At 40.0% G+C, this 17,416-nt stretch overlaps 1 protein-coding gene across 3 annotated transcripts in view; it reads left to right on the plus strand.

Annotated features, from left to right (window-relative positions):
• The window catches only part of hivep1 (HIVEP zinc finger 1), a 210,800-nt gene extending 196,106 nt beyond the window's left edge, over nucleotides 1-14,694 (plus strand). For 2 of the 3 annotated variants that reach the window (XM_043719023.2, XM_043719027.2), the window contains 2 exons: nucleotides 4,384-4,880; nucleotides 13,022-14,694. In XM_043719023.2, the coding sequence (XP_043574958.2) occupies nucleotides 4,384-4,880; nucleotides 13,022-14,167 (1,643 nt within the window). In that variant the 3' untranslated portion in view covers nucleotides 14,168-14,694. The remainder of the gene's footprint in view (nucleotides 1-4,383; nucleotides 4,881-13,021) is intronic. The other variant, XM_043719026.2, reaches the window with a different exon arrangement.
• The last annotated feature ends 2,722 nt before the right edge of the window (nucleotides 14,695-17,416 follow it).

Below are 17,416 nucleotides of genomic sequence, written 5' to 3' on the forward strand. Positions count from 1 at the left end.
AAACAAAAAAAAGCGGAATTTAAAATAACTTAACTATTGGAAAACTTAAACAACCTGACACAGTAACTATTGCTAATTAACTGTTCCAGTACATCTCATAAACTCACCCCTTGACAAAAAGGTAAATTCAAACACAGATTCTTACAGGCAAGAGGGAACAACATCCAAAGAGAGATTTCAGAGAAAGTTAGAGGAATCCTTTACTGAAGCTTGCAACACTTCTGGACTCACACATCTTGTGACTGCTACAGCTTAAAAAAAAAACCTGAACTGGGAGAACTGGTGATTCCCCTTCCATTCTTAAACTAGACTTTTCAGCACCTCTGCCTTTATAACTTCTCTTCAAAAGAAAAGGGCAAAATAGCTTTTTTAAAGTGACAGCATCATCACAACATGTTTTTGTGCTTCCTGAAGCTGTTGTGATTGAGTAGCTGGCTGTTCTTAATTGCCTGAAAGTAAACAAAAAAAGAGTTAGGACACGGGAAGTGAGGATGAGGAGGAAAGCAGTAGACCTCCAGCCATTCCATCTGCAATTCACCAATCAGTATGGGGCGAAAGGGTGAACAAAGAAATATACATAAAGCAGTAGCTTACCATCATCGTCGATAGATTCAGAAACATTTGCCACTAGCGTTTGTGGGGTATGTGATAATAATTCTGTGAATCGTTTCAAAGGTGCTGAGGGAAGAAGTGGACCTCTCCTCAGCTAGTTTTGTTGGATTCTTATTTGTTGGTTTTTACCTTTTCCTGAAAGAAAGAGGACAAAATATCAGTGTTTCAAGGGTTATGTACCTGCAATTGCTGACTAGCTGAGAGTATGCAAAGGTGTGCGAAAATATGAGAGAGAGGCTGGCATAACTGAAAGTGTGGAGTATAATGTTTTGAAAAAGTTAGTTATGAGTACTGAGTGTGTGCTGCTGAGTGAGTGACATGGGTATGTTGCATTAAGTAGTGAAATTGGAGTGGTGATGACCTCGTAGATGTGAGATGTGATGTTCAGATGTAGTCACTTGCCTAAACCATTTGTGTGGTTATTCACTTACCTTCAACGCTTCTTGGCGTGTCCTGGTCACATTAATCTACCTTACTATCAGCTATCATTCTCTTCTCAGCTTCATTTGCGTATGTTTCCTGTCGTCTGGCAGAAACATGGCCTCTTTCCTGGGTTCCGTCATTGCCCTAACATGGCATCACTGAAGCAGAACTCTTTCCTTAATGTGGTATGACATACTCCTTGTGCTTCAATGTGAATACCTAACAGAGTCTAATAAATGAGCAGAGGCCACCAGCAGCATTACAGAGACCACTGCAGCCTGTGTCAAGCTGCACTCATGAAATGAGCTGGGTGCAGGGATTGTTCAGAATCAAGAATAGAAAATTATGAATGTCCAGGATTGAAAAATCAGAACACACAAATTTCTGGTCCAGATTCGCTTCAAACGTTCATTCCGCAGCACCACCAAGAGACCAGATCCTTCAGATGTTATTACACTCAAACTATTTGGCCTAGATTTTTCAATGGCTTGAAATCATTTTTGAAACATCACATCTAAGGCTCTGAGGAATCCCTTTTGTAGCAAACTCCAAGCGAATTGCCCAAGACTATGAAGGTGCGCTGGACATTCCCCCAAAGCCTGGAACACTCCAAAAATTTCCATGTAAATCAGAGAATTTGGAGGGTTAAGCTTAAGTTAAGGATATAGTTATTCAGGAAAAGGTTAACTCAAATACCTAGTCTAACTCATGAGTAACTCTTAAACTGAAGAACTAATCTAACACTTGCATCCCAACTGTACCTCCCCCTGATCTCTTAAACCCACAAAGACAATAAGTCAACACCAACTCCTCCCCCCTCAGGATCCAATACCCTTCCCTTCACCTACTATAAGACTTCACACCACTCTCCTATGGGAAGCACAGACAACTCTATCATGACACACACACAATGACCCCCACTCTGGAACCAGTAACAGCCCTGACAATACCTGTGACTCAATTCCATCCCCTGCGCTTAGGACCCAACTATAACATTCACACCCAATATCTCCCATCCACTCTGAACTTCCCTAAATACTCCATCACTTATCTTGCCACCTGTCACCCTACCCTAATCCTGTAACCAGTTGACATCCTACTCACCTGACCCTATATCAATCCACTTGACACCATTCTCTCCTGACACCCTCACCTCACTCTTAGTTTACACAATTACCCTTGGATACCAGTTGTCAAAGTGGCTGTGTGTGATGCTCAAGCTTTAAATTACATGATATAGTAACTGAGTACTGTGGGAAAAGGCATGTGGTTTGCCTTCCACAAACTGTTCCATGTATGAGGGAACTATCAGAATGGACGTATGGCTCCAGATTTCTGAAGGAGCCCTGATTTGAATCTCCTGTTAAAAATGCAGAGCTGTTTTTGATCTGTAAAATAGGGCCATGTGGCAATCTTAGGAAATAAAGCAAAATATTACAAACACTAGAAATCTAACATAACGCAAAAATGCTGGAGATACACAGCACTCTGGCAGCATCTATGAAGAGACAAACAGACTGTTTTTTATCCTAAATATTTACACATGTAACTGTAGTACTAAATATGAAAGGAATGTTTTAAACATTATGGCATTGGTCAGGAAGTGTAACTCCTTCCACAACCAAAACAGAAATGGCTGGGAAAATGCAGCAGGTCTGGCAGACCTCTGAAGGATGTTCACTGGATCCAAAATATTAGGACTGCTTTCTTTCCACAAATGTTGCCAGACCTGCTGAGTTTTTCCAATCATTTATCTTTTTATTTCTGATTTCTGGCATCCACTGTTCTTTTTTTTGTCAAGCGTTAGCTCCTTTTGTGTACTATTTAAAAGGTATATGACAACCAATGAAATTCTCTTCTAAACCCGCAAGCTATGTTTTTACAGAAGGTAGTCTGATTATAAATCGTATTCATCAGAACAACATCTAGATTGGGACCAACAAGTGCCACATAACTGCTGTAAAAACTATCTCCAATCAGAGAGAATCTAATCATTATCTCTTGACATTCAATGTCACTGAATTCCCCCATTATGAACATCCCTGGGTTACTGTTAACTAGAAACTGAACTGGACTAGCCAGATAAGTAATATATCTACAAGGTTAAAAATCACACAACACCAGGTTATAGTCCAACAGGTTTAATTGGAAGCACACTAGCTTTCGGAGCGACGCTCCGAAAGCTAGTGTGTTTCCAATTAAACCTGTTGGACTATAACCTGGTGTTGTGTGATTTTTAACTTTGTACACCCCAGTCCAACACCAGCATCTCCAAATCATTATATCTGCAAGAGCAGAGCAGAGACTTGAAATCCTACAGTGAGTAACTCAACTCCTGACTCCCCAAAGCCTGTTCACAATCTTCAAGGCACACACCAGGAGAGTGCTGGAATACTCCAGACTTGCCTGCATGGGTATACCTTCCACAAACTGTTCCATGTATGAGGGAACTATCAGAATGGACTCCAACAATACTCAAAGTTTGACAACATTGAGGACAAGCAGTCCATTTAATTGGCTATATCACAAAGAGACATTCTTATCACCAACTCTCAAGTTTTAGCATTGCGAATCATCTACAAAATGCACTGCAGAGATTCACCAAGGTCCTTTTGATAGGACCATTTAAACCAATGACCACTACCATCAAGAAGGACAAAAGTTACTGGGGAACACCATTACCTACAAGTTCTCCTCCAAGCCACTCACCATCTTGACTTGGAAATATATTGCTGCTTCTTCAGAATTGGTACCTCAAAGTCCTGGAAACCCCTAATGATAATATTGGTCTACCTAAACCAAATGGACTGCAGCGGTTCAAGAATGCAGTTCACCCCCACTTTCTCCAAGGGCAATAATGATAATAAATGCTGGCCCAGCTGGTGATGACCGTGTCCCCTGAATGAATAAAAAAAATGAATCCTGGTCTAATGAGTGTTTGCTTATACAGAGATATACAGCACCACATTACGGGCGCAAATATCCCAATGCAAGGCAGAAATCAAAACAAAGAAGTCTTCACCTCCTGATGCTGCCTGGCTTGCTGTGTTCTTCCAGCTTCCTGCTTGTCTACTTTGGATTCCAGCATCTGCAGTTTTTTTGTCTCTAACCAAGAAATCATAACAAGGCAAATTCAGTGAACTTAGCCCACTTGGTGAAATAAAAGATATTGTTGTATCACCTCTTGTTCAAATCAGTAAAACTTTCAAAACACAGTTAATTTGCAGAAGCAGGTTTTTACTTCATGCACTAAAACTAATTACAGGGTTATTTGTTATCACAGAATTATTACAGTACAGAAGGCAGTCAAATTTAATCCACTACTTTTCTGTTTGATTTGTTTAACAGGTGACAAACTAAAGGTTGGACATGAGATTCTGTACTCTGATGTTGAAGACTCAGACGGTCAGGATGATGAAGATTATGAAATTGATGATGATGAGGAGGACAGTCAAGGGGAAACAGGATTATCTGCTACTCCTTCAGTAACAGCTAGCCCTCAGCACGACATACAGGGAAATGACCAGCTTGGTACGCTGACTACTGTCTCGATCTCTGTGGCTGCTGGTTTAGTGAGGACAGCAAATAACTCTACTGAGCTGAGCAACAGTCTTGAGGTACTGTCTGCTGACTGGCTTACACAGAATGCTACTGTTGAAACTGATAAAGTTCAACATAAGTTCTTACCAGTCCATCTCTGTGCAACTGAAGAGGACAAAGTTATGTCCACAGCAACTAGAGATACATCACCTAAGGCTGATCAAAAATCTTCTGGTTACCAGATGACACCTGATAATCAGCATGTGCAAGAAAAGCTTGGAAAGAAAATCATGGACAATTTAAAGGTGTGTGAGTTTTATTCTATAGCATATCTCTTATTTTAATCAATAGCCTGAATGACAAAATAAGGGATTTGAATATTAGTTTTTATAACTAGAACAATAATGTTCATATGCATATTCCTAAATTCTTGTAGTTAATCAAGTTTACCAGTCGATTCCTAAGATAACTGGACTGATGTATGAGAAGAGATGGATTTGGTTAGGATTGTGTTCACTAAATGAGGGGGTATCTCATTGAAACCTATAAAATTCTCTAACAGGGGTAGACAGTTTAGATGCCAGAAAGATGTTTCCAACAGTGGGCGAATCCAGAACTAGGAGTAATGGTTTAAGGTCAAGGCATAAACCTTCTAGGACTGAGATGACGTGCATCTTTTTTCACTTAGTGAGTAGTGAGCCTGTGGAGTTCACTGTCACAGAAAGTGGTTGAGACCAAAACATTGTATTTACAAAAAGGAGGTAGATAGAGTTCTTGAGGCTAAAGGGGTCAAGGAATTTGGGGGAAGGGTGAGATTAAGATTAGATTAGATTAAATTACTTACAGTGTGGAAACAGGCCCTTCGGCCCAACAAGTCCACACCGACTCGCCGAAGCGCAACCCACCCATACCCCTACATTTACCCCTTTTAACCTAACACTACGGGCAATTTAGCATGGCCAATTCACCTAACCCGCACATCTTTGTGACTGTGGGAGGAAACCGGAGCACCCGGAGGAAACCCACGCAGACACAGGGAGAATGTGCAAACTCCACACAGTCAGTCGCCTGAGGCGGGAATTGAACCCGGGTCTCTGGCGCTGTGAGGCAGCAGTGCTAACCACTGTGCCACCCACATGATCAAATCGAATGGCAGAGCAGGCTTGAGGGGTTGAATGGCTAAATCTTTCCATCTTCAATGCGTCTAAATACTTTCATTAATATTGAAATAGTATATCAATTATATCAACTTAGTGATGACCTTTAAACGAACAGCTTCCTATTTTAAAAACACTAACATAATTAAGCATTATGTTTTGGAGTTAAACTTTGAGACGATGCCTTCAGTGATTTACTGTCCTGCAGCAAATGTGTAATGAAAAAATTGTGTCACATTTTTCAAAGCTTGCCACTGATACATAAAATTGGTCCCATAATGCTCGTACAAATCAGAAGAATTGCGCTTGTATTCCAATGGTAATGGTCACCAGCTGTGTGGAAGCACTGCGTTCTGACACTGCTTTTAATGTAGCTTATAGTCAAGGTGTGCCTCTTCTTGGGAAATTTAAATTTACATGGTGAATAATTAGCTGACTGAAAATCGTATCTTTCAACAGTATACAGTGAACAAAGGGATTTTAGTAGCAAAAACAGACGTTAGAAATGCTCAGCAGGACTGGCAGCATCTGTGGGGAGAAATCAGAGTTAATGTTTCGAGTCCAGTGACCCTTCCTCAAAACTGAAGGGATTTTAAGTCTTTTATTTGACATTAGTAATCAGCAATAAAGAGATGTGTTAACCATATTTATGCTCTATTGATCGTTCTATGAATTATATAGCCATATACAATGTGTAATATCACAGTGCTTGTGTTTGGGTGGATAAACCAGGCAGTTTCTCTTTCTATTATTCCTTGGTTGTTGCTACTTGAGCATTTCTCTAATAACTACCAGAACATTTAATCCCTTCTCTTCACACACAATTCTCAGTATTCAAGTGAACTGAATCTGCATTCCTAAATTAATTGAGATAATGCCTTCAAGGAAATACTTAATGCAGCCTAATTTTAGAAATCATTTTGATGCAAAACACTATACAATACCTTAAACATTGAGAATCTATGTTGAAACTGAAAACACAGCCAGTTGTTCTCATTGCTCTTCCATAATTGCTAATGACAAACGATTCTGAGGGATTCAGGGGTTTTACTTTTGTTAATCTATGTGCGAGGTCCTGATAAAATGGTGCAAGCAGGGAACATAAACATATTGTACAAGTGAAAACATTTGTTGCAATATGAAGATAATGCCATTATCAGTTATAGTGAGCGGCTGTAATTCATATATCAGAAATATGCAGTCGCTTCTCAAACTGGTCAATGAGCTTTGGTGCCCTCACACGATAATGATTGATTCAATAGTTTTTTTTCTGCATTTGATAAATATGTGAACATTTACCTCTTATTTCCTTCATCTATAATGTGGTAATTTACAATTTATTTTAATATCCATTCTTGCTGATAAATGTATTCTCTAACCTGAAAATATTGAACCCATACGTGACTATATTTGACCATTAATAATGTTGGGTCTCATTCACAACTCTCTGCACCTGTGCACTGGAAATTAGGATTTCCCCTGCCCCCTAGGGCCACTCACATGCACATTACTTTATAGATCAGAGACCCAAACACAAAGGAAAGGTAGGTTAGAAGGAGATCAGGTAGGCAGTGACTCGGATTCTTTATTTTTCAAACAGTTACATACACCCACTCCTCCTGACATCATGGTAAAATTTAAGCTTTGGGTTTCTCCTTGGCTGGATCATGAGCTGGAAGTGTACGAAACTTACGATGCATGCTCTTTCATAGAATGGCAGTACTCATTTTTTTCATCATTCTCTGTAAACAGAGACGAAACAAATTATTTATTTCCACCAACTCCCATTCACCTGTCAGCCTTGTGCTGACATACATCGGCTCCTGGTTAGGCTGCACACTGGCCACCTTATTTTCAAATCCTTGCGTAACCTCTTCTCTTCTGTAATCTTCTCCAGCTACACAGTGCACTTTGAATTCTGGTTTCTTGAGCTTTTGGTCTGTCCAGTGTGCTCAGCCATATTTTAATGTCATGTGGAAATGGTGTAGCACAGATCTCTACCATCAGCGTTACCACAAAGGATTCTGTAGACAGCATTTTTAATTGAAGAGACTTGGAAAACGTCTCAAACATGTTACTTGTACTGTCTTTGATTGAAAGTTTTAGTAAGAATTCCAGTTCATAGGACATTGCTTCAGTTCCAGTACTGACACCAAAAACAGAACTTGCTGGTGAAGCTCAGCAGGTTTAACAACAACTGTGCAAAGAGAGAAAAGTTAATATTTCAAGTCTGGTGACTTTTTATCAGAACTGTTAACAGCTGGGAGAAAGTGGTTATTATACTGAAGCCAAAGCAGGGATTGGGGAAGTGAGTGAATAGGTGGAGATGGAGCCCACAGAGGCAGAGAGCGATAGATAGATATGAAAGGGGGTAGGTAAATAAGAGATTATGGAAAGCTCATCAGGACAGAAGAAAACGGAATAAGTGAAAATAAGAGCTAAGAAAAGGAGGTAATATGTTTGAAACTAGAAGAGCTGATGTAGCTAGAATGTGCTGCACCTGAACCAGACTGAGACTGAGACCAAGGTCCTGGCAGAAAAGACAAATATGACTGCAGAAAGAATTTAAACTAGGAAAGTAGATTGTGGGTTTGAGGTAATACAAAGTCATCTAGTTAAGGATAAACGAAAGAAGTAGTGAGACCAAGGTCAGACTGAAACATAATAGTAGTTACTCCAGGACTAAACAAGTAGGAAGTAACAATGAAAGACCTAATTAAAAATGAGAGCAGACAAGTTCCCAGGGCCGATGGCCGACATGTGGGAATTAAATAAAGTGGCAACAGAGGTAGTGGATCTATTGGTTACAATATTCAAAAATTTCCTAAATGTGGGAAATTCTAATATAACATTCCTAATTCAAAAAGCAGGGATGCACTAAGTAGGAAAGTGCAGACCAGTTGGTTTAACATGTGTGGTTGAAAAATTAGCGCTGAAAAATGTGTTGCTGGAAAAGCGCAGCAGGTCAGGCAGCATCCAAGGAGCAGAAGAATCGATGTTTCGGCCATAAGCCCTTCTTCAGGAAGGACTTATGCCCGAAACGCCGATTCTCCTGCTCCTTGGATGCTGCCTGACCTGCTGCGCTTTTCCAGCAACACATTTTTCAGCTCTGATCTCCAGCATCTGGAGTCCTCACTTTCTCCTGGTTGGAAACTTAGAATAGAATTATAGAATCCCTACATTGTGGAAACAGGCCCTTCAGACCAACAGGTCCACACCAACCCTCCCGAGAGGAACCCAGCCAGACCCATTCCCCTACCCTATTAATCTATATTTACCCCTGACCAATGCACCTAATTAACACATCCCTGAACACTATGGGCAATTTACCTAACCTGCATATTTTCGGACTGTGGGAGGAAACCGGAGCACCCGGAGGAAACCCACGCAGAAAGAGAGAATGTGCAAACTCCACTCAGTCAGTCGCCCAAGGTTGGAATCAAACCTGGGTCCCTGGCGCTGTGAAGCAGCAGTGCTAACCACTGAGCCACTGTGCCACCTCACAATTCCTTTATTCAGGAAGTAATAACAGGACATTGGGAAAGTCAAAATACAATCGAACAATACAAGCATTATTTTATGAAGGGTAAATCATGTGTGACTAATTTGCTAGAGTTCTTTGAAGGTGTAACAAGCAATATGGATATTGGGAACCTGTGGAAATAGTTTATCTGGACTTCCAGAAGGTATTTGATGAGATACCACACAAAAGGTTAGTACGCATAGTAAGATCACGTGAGATTAGAGGTAATTTATTAATTTGAATAGAGAATTGGCTAAAGAACAGAAAGCAGTGAGTCAGGATGAATGGGTCTTTTTCGGGTTGGCAAGATATAACTAGTCATAGACATAGACATGGATATAGAACAGTACAGCACAGAACAGGCCCTTCAGCCCACGATGTTGTGCCGACCACTGATCCTCATGTATGCACCCTTAAATTTCTGTGACCATATGCATGTCCAGGAGTCTCTTAAATGTCCCCAATGACCCTGCCTCCACAACTGCTGCTGGCAACGCATTCCATGCTCTCACAACTCTCTGTGTAAAGAACCCGCCTCTGACATCCCCTCTATACTTTCCTCCAACCAGCTTAAAACTATGACCCCTCGTGTTATTCATTTCCGCCCTGGGAAATAGTCTCTGGCTATCGACTCTATCTATGCCTCTCATTATCTTGTATACCTCATTTAGGTCCCCTCTTCTCCTCCTTTTCTCCAATGAAAAAAGTCCGAGCTCAGTCAACCTCTCTTCATAAGATAAGCCCTCCAGTCCAGGCAGCATCCTGGTAAACCTCCTCTGAACCCTCTCCAAAGCATCCACATCTTTCTTATAATAGGGCGACCAGAACTGGACGCAGGTGATAGCAAGTTTCAGCCCTTGGGCTGCAACTATTTACAATCTATATTAATAACTCAAATGTGGGAATACAGAGTAGTACAACCAAATTTGCAAATGGTATTAAAATAGGTGGGGAAGTAAGTGTCAAAGAAGTAAGAAAATTTCAAATGGATATGTTCGGTGAATGGGCCCAAATTTGACAGATGAAGTTTAATGTGGATAAGTATGAAGTTATTCACTTTGGTTGGAGGAATAGGAAAGCAACTTATTATCTAAATGGAGAGAAACTTCAGAATGCTTTGTTACAGATAGAGCTGAGTATTCTCGTGCCTGAATTACAGAAAACTAGTGTATAGTTACAGCAGATAATAAGGAAGGCAAAAGGAATTTTGGCTTTTATTGCTAAAGGAATGGATTTTAAAAGTAGGAAATGTTGCTTATCTGGACAAAGCATTAGTGAGACTGCACCTGAAGTATTGTGTACAGTTCGTGTCCTCTTTCTTGTGAAGGGATGTAATTGTGTTAGAGGCAGCTCAGAGGATGTTCACTAAATTGATTCCAGAGGTGAGAGGTGTGTATGATATAGAGAAATTGAGCAGTTTAAGTCTACAATCTCTGAAGTTTAGAAGAAACGAGATGTATAAGATGATAAAAGTGATCGACAAAGTCAGAGAGGGAAAGGATGCTCCCTCACCTGGGGCAATCTGGAATGAGAAGTCATAATTTTAGGATAATGCGTAGCAAATTTAAACCAGAGCTGAAGAAAAATTACTTCTCTCAAAGTGTTATGGATCTGTGGAATTCACTCCCAAGATGGTGGTGGATGCTGGGACATTGAGTGAATTTAAGGAGGAGATAGACAGATTTTTAATTAGTAATGGGTTAAAAGGTTTTGGAGAGTGGGCAGGAAAGTGAAATTGAAGACAAGGTAAGATCAGTCACGATCAGATCAAATTGGCAGAGCAAACTTGGGGCTGAATTATCTACTCCTGTTCCAAGTTCTAACATTCTTGGAGTTGAAGTGATTAATAACAAGGCCATTAAATTATACGAGCAACAGAATAATACAGTTGACTGCAGATCGGGCAGTGTTGGCAGCTAAATATTTTACCCAATGATATCCTAACAAAGGATGTGGAAAGAATAAGAAGCAGTGTTGGGCAGTGTTGTTTTCATCAGAAAAGTTAGTGTCAGTAGCAAGCAAGGATGTCAATGAGTTATACAGCATGTAATTCATAAATGAAATAGCATTGTCAGGAAATGACTTAAATCTTCAATCATCAAATAGTTGGGGGGGGGAAATGATTTTCAAAAATAAGTTTAAGAAGTATGGACTCATTGTAATGGAGAATTTCAATTGTCAAGGGGCAAGTATGCAGGTGGAGAAGGAGATAAAGCTTTTAATTGTATGTTCTAATGGCCTTCTTGTCCCAATATGTTTGATCCACTTATAGTCCCAGAAACCTTGAAACCGTTGCACAATTTAATAAGACGTGGAGATTGCCTCACCTCCACTTTCCTGTATACACCCTTTAATGCTGGAATCTTGTGGAGATCGATAAATTACCTAACACAGCCTTGAATACATTCTATGATGTCGCTCAGCTATTCTTTACTCAGGGAATTCCAAATATGAATGCCCTTCAAGAGAAGGAATTCCTTACTATCTCTCACATAGTTCAAAGACAGAAATATATTGGAATAAAATGTGGTTGAGGATGGAGATATGGAAGCAAATAATCCATAAAGCTGTAAATCAACAGCGGCTGACAATTCAAGAAAACGTCAGTCGAGTTCAGGAGAACAACTCCTTCCTCTGCCAAAACCCCTTCCCACTCCTCCTCATTCTCACTTAGGTAAAAACAATGACTGCAGATGCTGGAAACCAGATTCTGGATTACTGGTGCTGGAAGAGCACAGCAGTTCAGGCAACATCAAAGGAGCAGCGAAATCGACATTTCAAGCAAAAGCCCTTCATCAGGAGAAGGGCTTTTTCCCGAAAGGTTGATTTGGCTGCTCCTTCGATGCTGCCTGAACTGCTGTGCTCTTCCAGCACCACTAATCCTCATTCTCACTTACTCAGTTGACGGTATTTCATGCAAGCTGCTTCTGGAAAATAGAGGTGAAATGCATCATAGATCTGACGCAGTGCTATTTCACTCAATTTTTCTAGCCAGCACTTGTCCTGGAACTTTCCCTCCTCCAAACCTACCTTCAATGAAACTGCTTCCCCATTCTCATATGACATCAGCGTTCACACAATTTTCACTTCAGGTTATTTGACAGTAATTTTGCACCATGACTCTGTCTTGTTCTGTTTCTTCCTTCCCTCTCCATTCTATAGAACAGGGGTCATTATGATGACCTATTCCATCATGACAAAAGGTCAGATAAAGTTTGTCTGTTTACTACTCATTTTCTGATGTCCATTCTTAAAAACCTTTTCAAACCACCCCAACCACTGATTCTAAATAGATCAGAATTCAGATGACTGTAAAGTAGGAATTCAAGATTTGTTAATTATGCACACATTATTTTTAATTATTTCCAAGTGTAGGGGATTAATTGAGGTTTCAAACAAGTGCATATAAAGAGGTATTGAGGCATCTTCTGGCACAGTGTCCCTTCTGATCCCGAAGATCTGGATTTAAGTTCCACTTTGCCTGGTGGTGTATTATAATGCGAACAAACAAGTTGATTAAAAAGAATTATAAAGAAGTGCTTCTGAAAACTGGTGTGGTTGGATTCAGAGTTATATATTTGCATCTGTTTATATATAAGACAGAATGAAGATTGACTCTCATAGTTTTTTTCTTCAACAAGCTTTTTGGATATAATGAAATAAATATGATTGAATTAGGGGTCGCTCTTTGGGTTCTATTATTCTTTTCACTAATGTTTATAAAACTTTTAATTGAGTGTTTTGTATTTTCATTTGTATTTACCAGCAGATGCCTTCACCCATCAGCCTACCTCCTCACATGCAAAAAGCAGGACCACTTGTATCTACTTATGCAGTATCTAGCCCATGTAAGTCGGACAGTCAACATCAAAGGCAGCAGGTAGAGAATCAAGGACTGTTGGCTGAACAGCCTCCTTTGCACCTCTTCAGCCACTTGCCTCTTCATTCTCAACAGCAGGTCAACACAACACGCAGCACGTTTCCTGTGGGTGGCATCCAGTTAGGTTTAACTGCATATTCCACTTTTGTACCAATCCAGACAAGACCAATGCAACTTACCGCTGTTAATGTTTTTCATCAGTCAACAAGCCCTGTTTGTAAAGATACAATGGAAGCAACTGGCAACGCAAAGCCTTCGGATGTTCCAGAAACAAATAAACTTTTGCCTTTGGAACAAGTAAACATTTCTGACTTGCAAAGTACTAGCAGTTCAGATATTCAAACCATTAATTCTTTGGGCCTAGAGACATTAAACCTTTTAGGTTTGGCAAGTTCAAATATAGGCCCAAAAATGTGCCCTTCCAGTCTTTCAGTTAATGTTGTTGATCTCCAAGTGTTGACAACAAATCCACAGACTCAAAGTACACCATGCTTACAAACTCCTGTTTCAGGAGTGCAAATCGTGAAACTGTCTACTCTTGTTCCATCCATCACCACAGGAACAGAAGATCAAAAAAGTAATGAGACGTACTGTACAACCAAACGTTGTGCCAATAGGACTGAATGGACCCCAGCTAACTTTCCTGTTGCAGTAAATGATAATAAGGTGACCTGTACATTATTGTCTCAGATTTCTCCTCAAATTGAGGCAAATTGTGCCCTGAAGGACTTGTCAGATACTACAGACTGGAAATATGGACAACCAAATAAAACTGACAAAGCAGAAGGCTGTTCCAGTAAAACCAGCTTTCAAGAGGCACGCAATAACAAAACAACTGCTGAGAGGCTCGGGGTGCTGACAGACTCTGAAATGGGGCACTTAAAGGTGAATGCTGAAGCAGTGAGTAAATCTCCTAATCAAACTCTTCCTCCACAAAATAACAGCGGAAAGCCTGTGGCAACTGTGCAACATACTGTGCATTACAGTGACGTCAGCAGTGATGATGAAGACAGACTAGTGATAGCAACATAATTTTTGCAGGACTGTTTTTGAGTAGCTGTCACTTGTCCTTTTAAAAGGAAGTCATACTTCATGATTTCTTACTAAACAAGCTCTTTTCCATAAAAGCACATTTTTGATGTAGATATTATGTTTTGTGAAATTGTAAACTAAGATCAATTTAGAAGAAATATGTTTTCTTGTTCTTTGTCCACTTCAGCCATTTTTGTACATGTTGTATAAACAATTGTGCCTTTCAGATTTCTTGTTTAGGAATTGTACAGATGATAAATATAGAAAAATGTAGTTGCTTGTGCTTACTAATTTTTTTAAAATTACAATGTGTAGTGTCATAGTAAGGAAAATAACTACATGTTGCACTGATATTGTAAATTTCTATGGCTATGGGGCAGTCTTTTTGTGTACAGGCATAAATTGTATACCAGTTCATATTTATTGTATCCATATTTTTTTGATCCATGATCAGTTCTTTCTTGCTGGGAGTAGGTTTACATTAAGGCAAACTATCTCTCCAGAATAAACAAAAATCACATAAACTACTTGTTCACTGAATTTGCATATTCTTACTTGATATTCCAGGAAATCCAGTGTTAAGGGGGAAAGAAGCCTGTCACCATGGGTTGAATGGCTCACTCTTCAATAAGCTTCCAGCTGTGCAGTTTGCAGCGTTTCCTGCAGAGCCACTTAAGGCATTTGCCCTGCGTCCCTTAAAACAAACAGGCAGTTTGTGGGTTTTTTAAAGTATTCATTTAGTTATACATCGCCCCCCCCCACAAAATGCTACGGCATCCATTTGAACTAATACATTCAGATAAAGTAGTGAGAAACATGGTGTGCTCACCAACCATAAGTCATGCCAAAGCGGTTTGCAAGACTTTCTCAAAAGTGATTAATTTTCTGTAAGTTGCAAAGTTAGTTTCTTGTGATTCTGATACCGGGGGTTGATTCACTGTTTTTGTGGACCTGTAAAGGAGCAGGCTTGAAGAGCCTGGATGATAAGACTGATCTCTGACGAGAGGCTGGATTGGTTAGGATTATATTCACTGACGTTTAGAAGACTGAAAGGGGATCTCATGGAAAGCTCTAAGCTACCAACAGAAATAGTCAGGGTAAACACAAGGAGTCCAAAACCAAAGCCTACAGTCTAAGGATAAGGGTAGGCCATTTAGAACTGAAATGAGGAGAAACTTCTCAGAGAGAGTGGTGAGCTGTGGAATTCCCTGCCAAAGAAAGTGGTTGAAGCCAAAACATTGAATGTTTTCAAGAAGGAATTATATATAGTTCTTAGGGTTAAAAGAATCAAAGGATATAGGGAGAAAGCGGGAACATGGTACAAGTTGGATGATCTGCCATGATCTTGTGAATAGTGAAGCAGGCTCAAAGGGCTGAATGGCCTGCTCCTGTTCCTATTTTTCATGTTTCTGTCTAATGATGTCATTGCCTACAGATATTTTCAGATATGATGCTGTAGATGCTGATGTTGTTAAAGTTGCCTTGGGAAGGTGCTTGCCGTCATATGGTCAGTACAGTTCCCTTTCTTCATTACTAAATATGGTTTCTTGAGGTGGAAGATACATCTTTCATTTCCACTCTTCTTTGTGATTAAGAAATCAATTACCTTTTTGGTTAATAGAACTAATTTGACTTCATCAACAATTTGAACAGAGAGACCAGGGAAGGATGGGGGAAGTGCTCAAGGGGTAAACTTTAAGGAATATAATTTAACATAATTTAATTTGAGGGCTAATTTCAATCTAAATTCTAGACTTTTTTAGTGCAGTTTAATTGCGGCTTTAAAGCAGAAATTTATTAGTAGCTGAAGCTAGTTAATGAGACAACCAATTAAAACATTTTCAGATGCCGTTGAATTCGGGGCTATAGAGAAAGACCTTGTTTAGTACTGCCTTGCCTCCACTGGAGTCCTGCTTTGTTACGCTGGAGTGTAACTGGAATTAGGTGAAACAGGGAGAAAGTAATCGGTCCCTCCTTTTTCTCTCATTGGTGAGCACTTCTCTTTTCTCTATATTCTCAAAGTAAGGTCTTAGGGGATTTGGATCATAGGGGATTTGGATCATAAGGGAAAAGAGGAGCCAGTGGGGGAGGAGCTGAGACTGAGCAGGATATAAAAATCAAGGCCTATACATTCGCCTGGGAACCTAGAAGCTAGCAGAGGAGGAGAATGGGAATTAGAAGCAGTGGGGAACAAAGGGACATCCCATGAGAAAACTGAATTCATTGGCTAGGAAGTAACTGCTAATTTGAATGCCTAATCTAACTTTCCTTCGGGTTAAAGGCAAATCGAAGAAATATTTTATAGATTTAGAGGCGGTCATTAATCTTAGGTTCAGTATTTCAAACTTTGCCAGTGGTCAGGGATAGCAGGGTGCAAGTGAGGCAGGTAGAACCATCCTGCATTTAGCATTGGAGGAGCCTTAGTTATTGGACCTTGTCCAAGAGGTTTGAATACTTGCTCCTTTAGGAATTAGTGCCTGACTAATTTGTTGGAGTTTTTCGAGGAAGTCTTAAACAGAGTGGATAGAGGGGGAACCAGTAAATGTATTGTGTTTGGACTTCCAGAAGGCATTCAACGATGTACAGTTGCCCCTGGTATTTGAAATAGTATTTTGGTATGAATAGAGAATTAGCTAATGGCAGGAAACAGCAAGTGGGAATAAGGGGGTTCTTTTTCAGGTTGGCAACCTGTGACCAGTGAAGTTCCATAGGAATCAGTGCTGGGGTGGCAACTGTTTATGTGTTAATGACTTGGTGGAAGAAAGCGAATGCGCTGTAATCAAATTTGCAGATGACACAAAATTAGGTGGAAAGGCAGGTTGCAAAAGGGATACAAACTGTTTACAGAGAGATATTGATAGGTTAAGTGAGTGTGCAAAAGATTGGCAAATGGAGTGCAATGTGGAAAAATACAATGTTGTTCATATTTGGAAGGAAAAACAAAACAGAATACAGTATTATTAAATGGAGAAAAACAGTAGGGAGCTGCAACACGATGGAACTTGGCAGGATGGGGGTACTTTGCAGGAAACAGAGAAATCTAGCACACAAGTACAGCAGGCAATCAGGAAAGCTAGTGGAATGTTGGCTCTTTTTTCAAGAGGTTTGGGATTAAAAAGTATGGATATGTTACTGCAACTGTACGAGGTGCTGGTGAGACCACATCTGGAATATTGTGAGCAGTTTTGGCCTCCTTATTGAAGGAAAGATATTATTTCATTGGAGACAGTTTACTTGGGTGAACCTTGG

Source organism: Chiloscyllium plagiosum, unplaced genomic scaffold (assembly GCF_037043375.1).
Source record: "Chiloscyllium plagiosum isolate Xiang-an unplaced genomic scaffold, Cpla_swu_hap1 HiC_scaffold_34, whole genome shotgun sequence".
NCBI lineage: Eukaryota > Metazoa > Chordata > Chondrichthyes > Orectolobiformes > Hemiscylliidae > Chiloscyllium > Chiloscyllium plagiosum.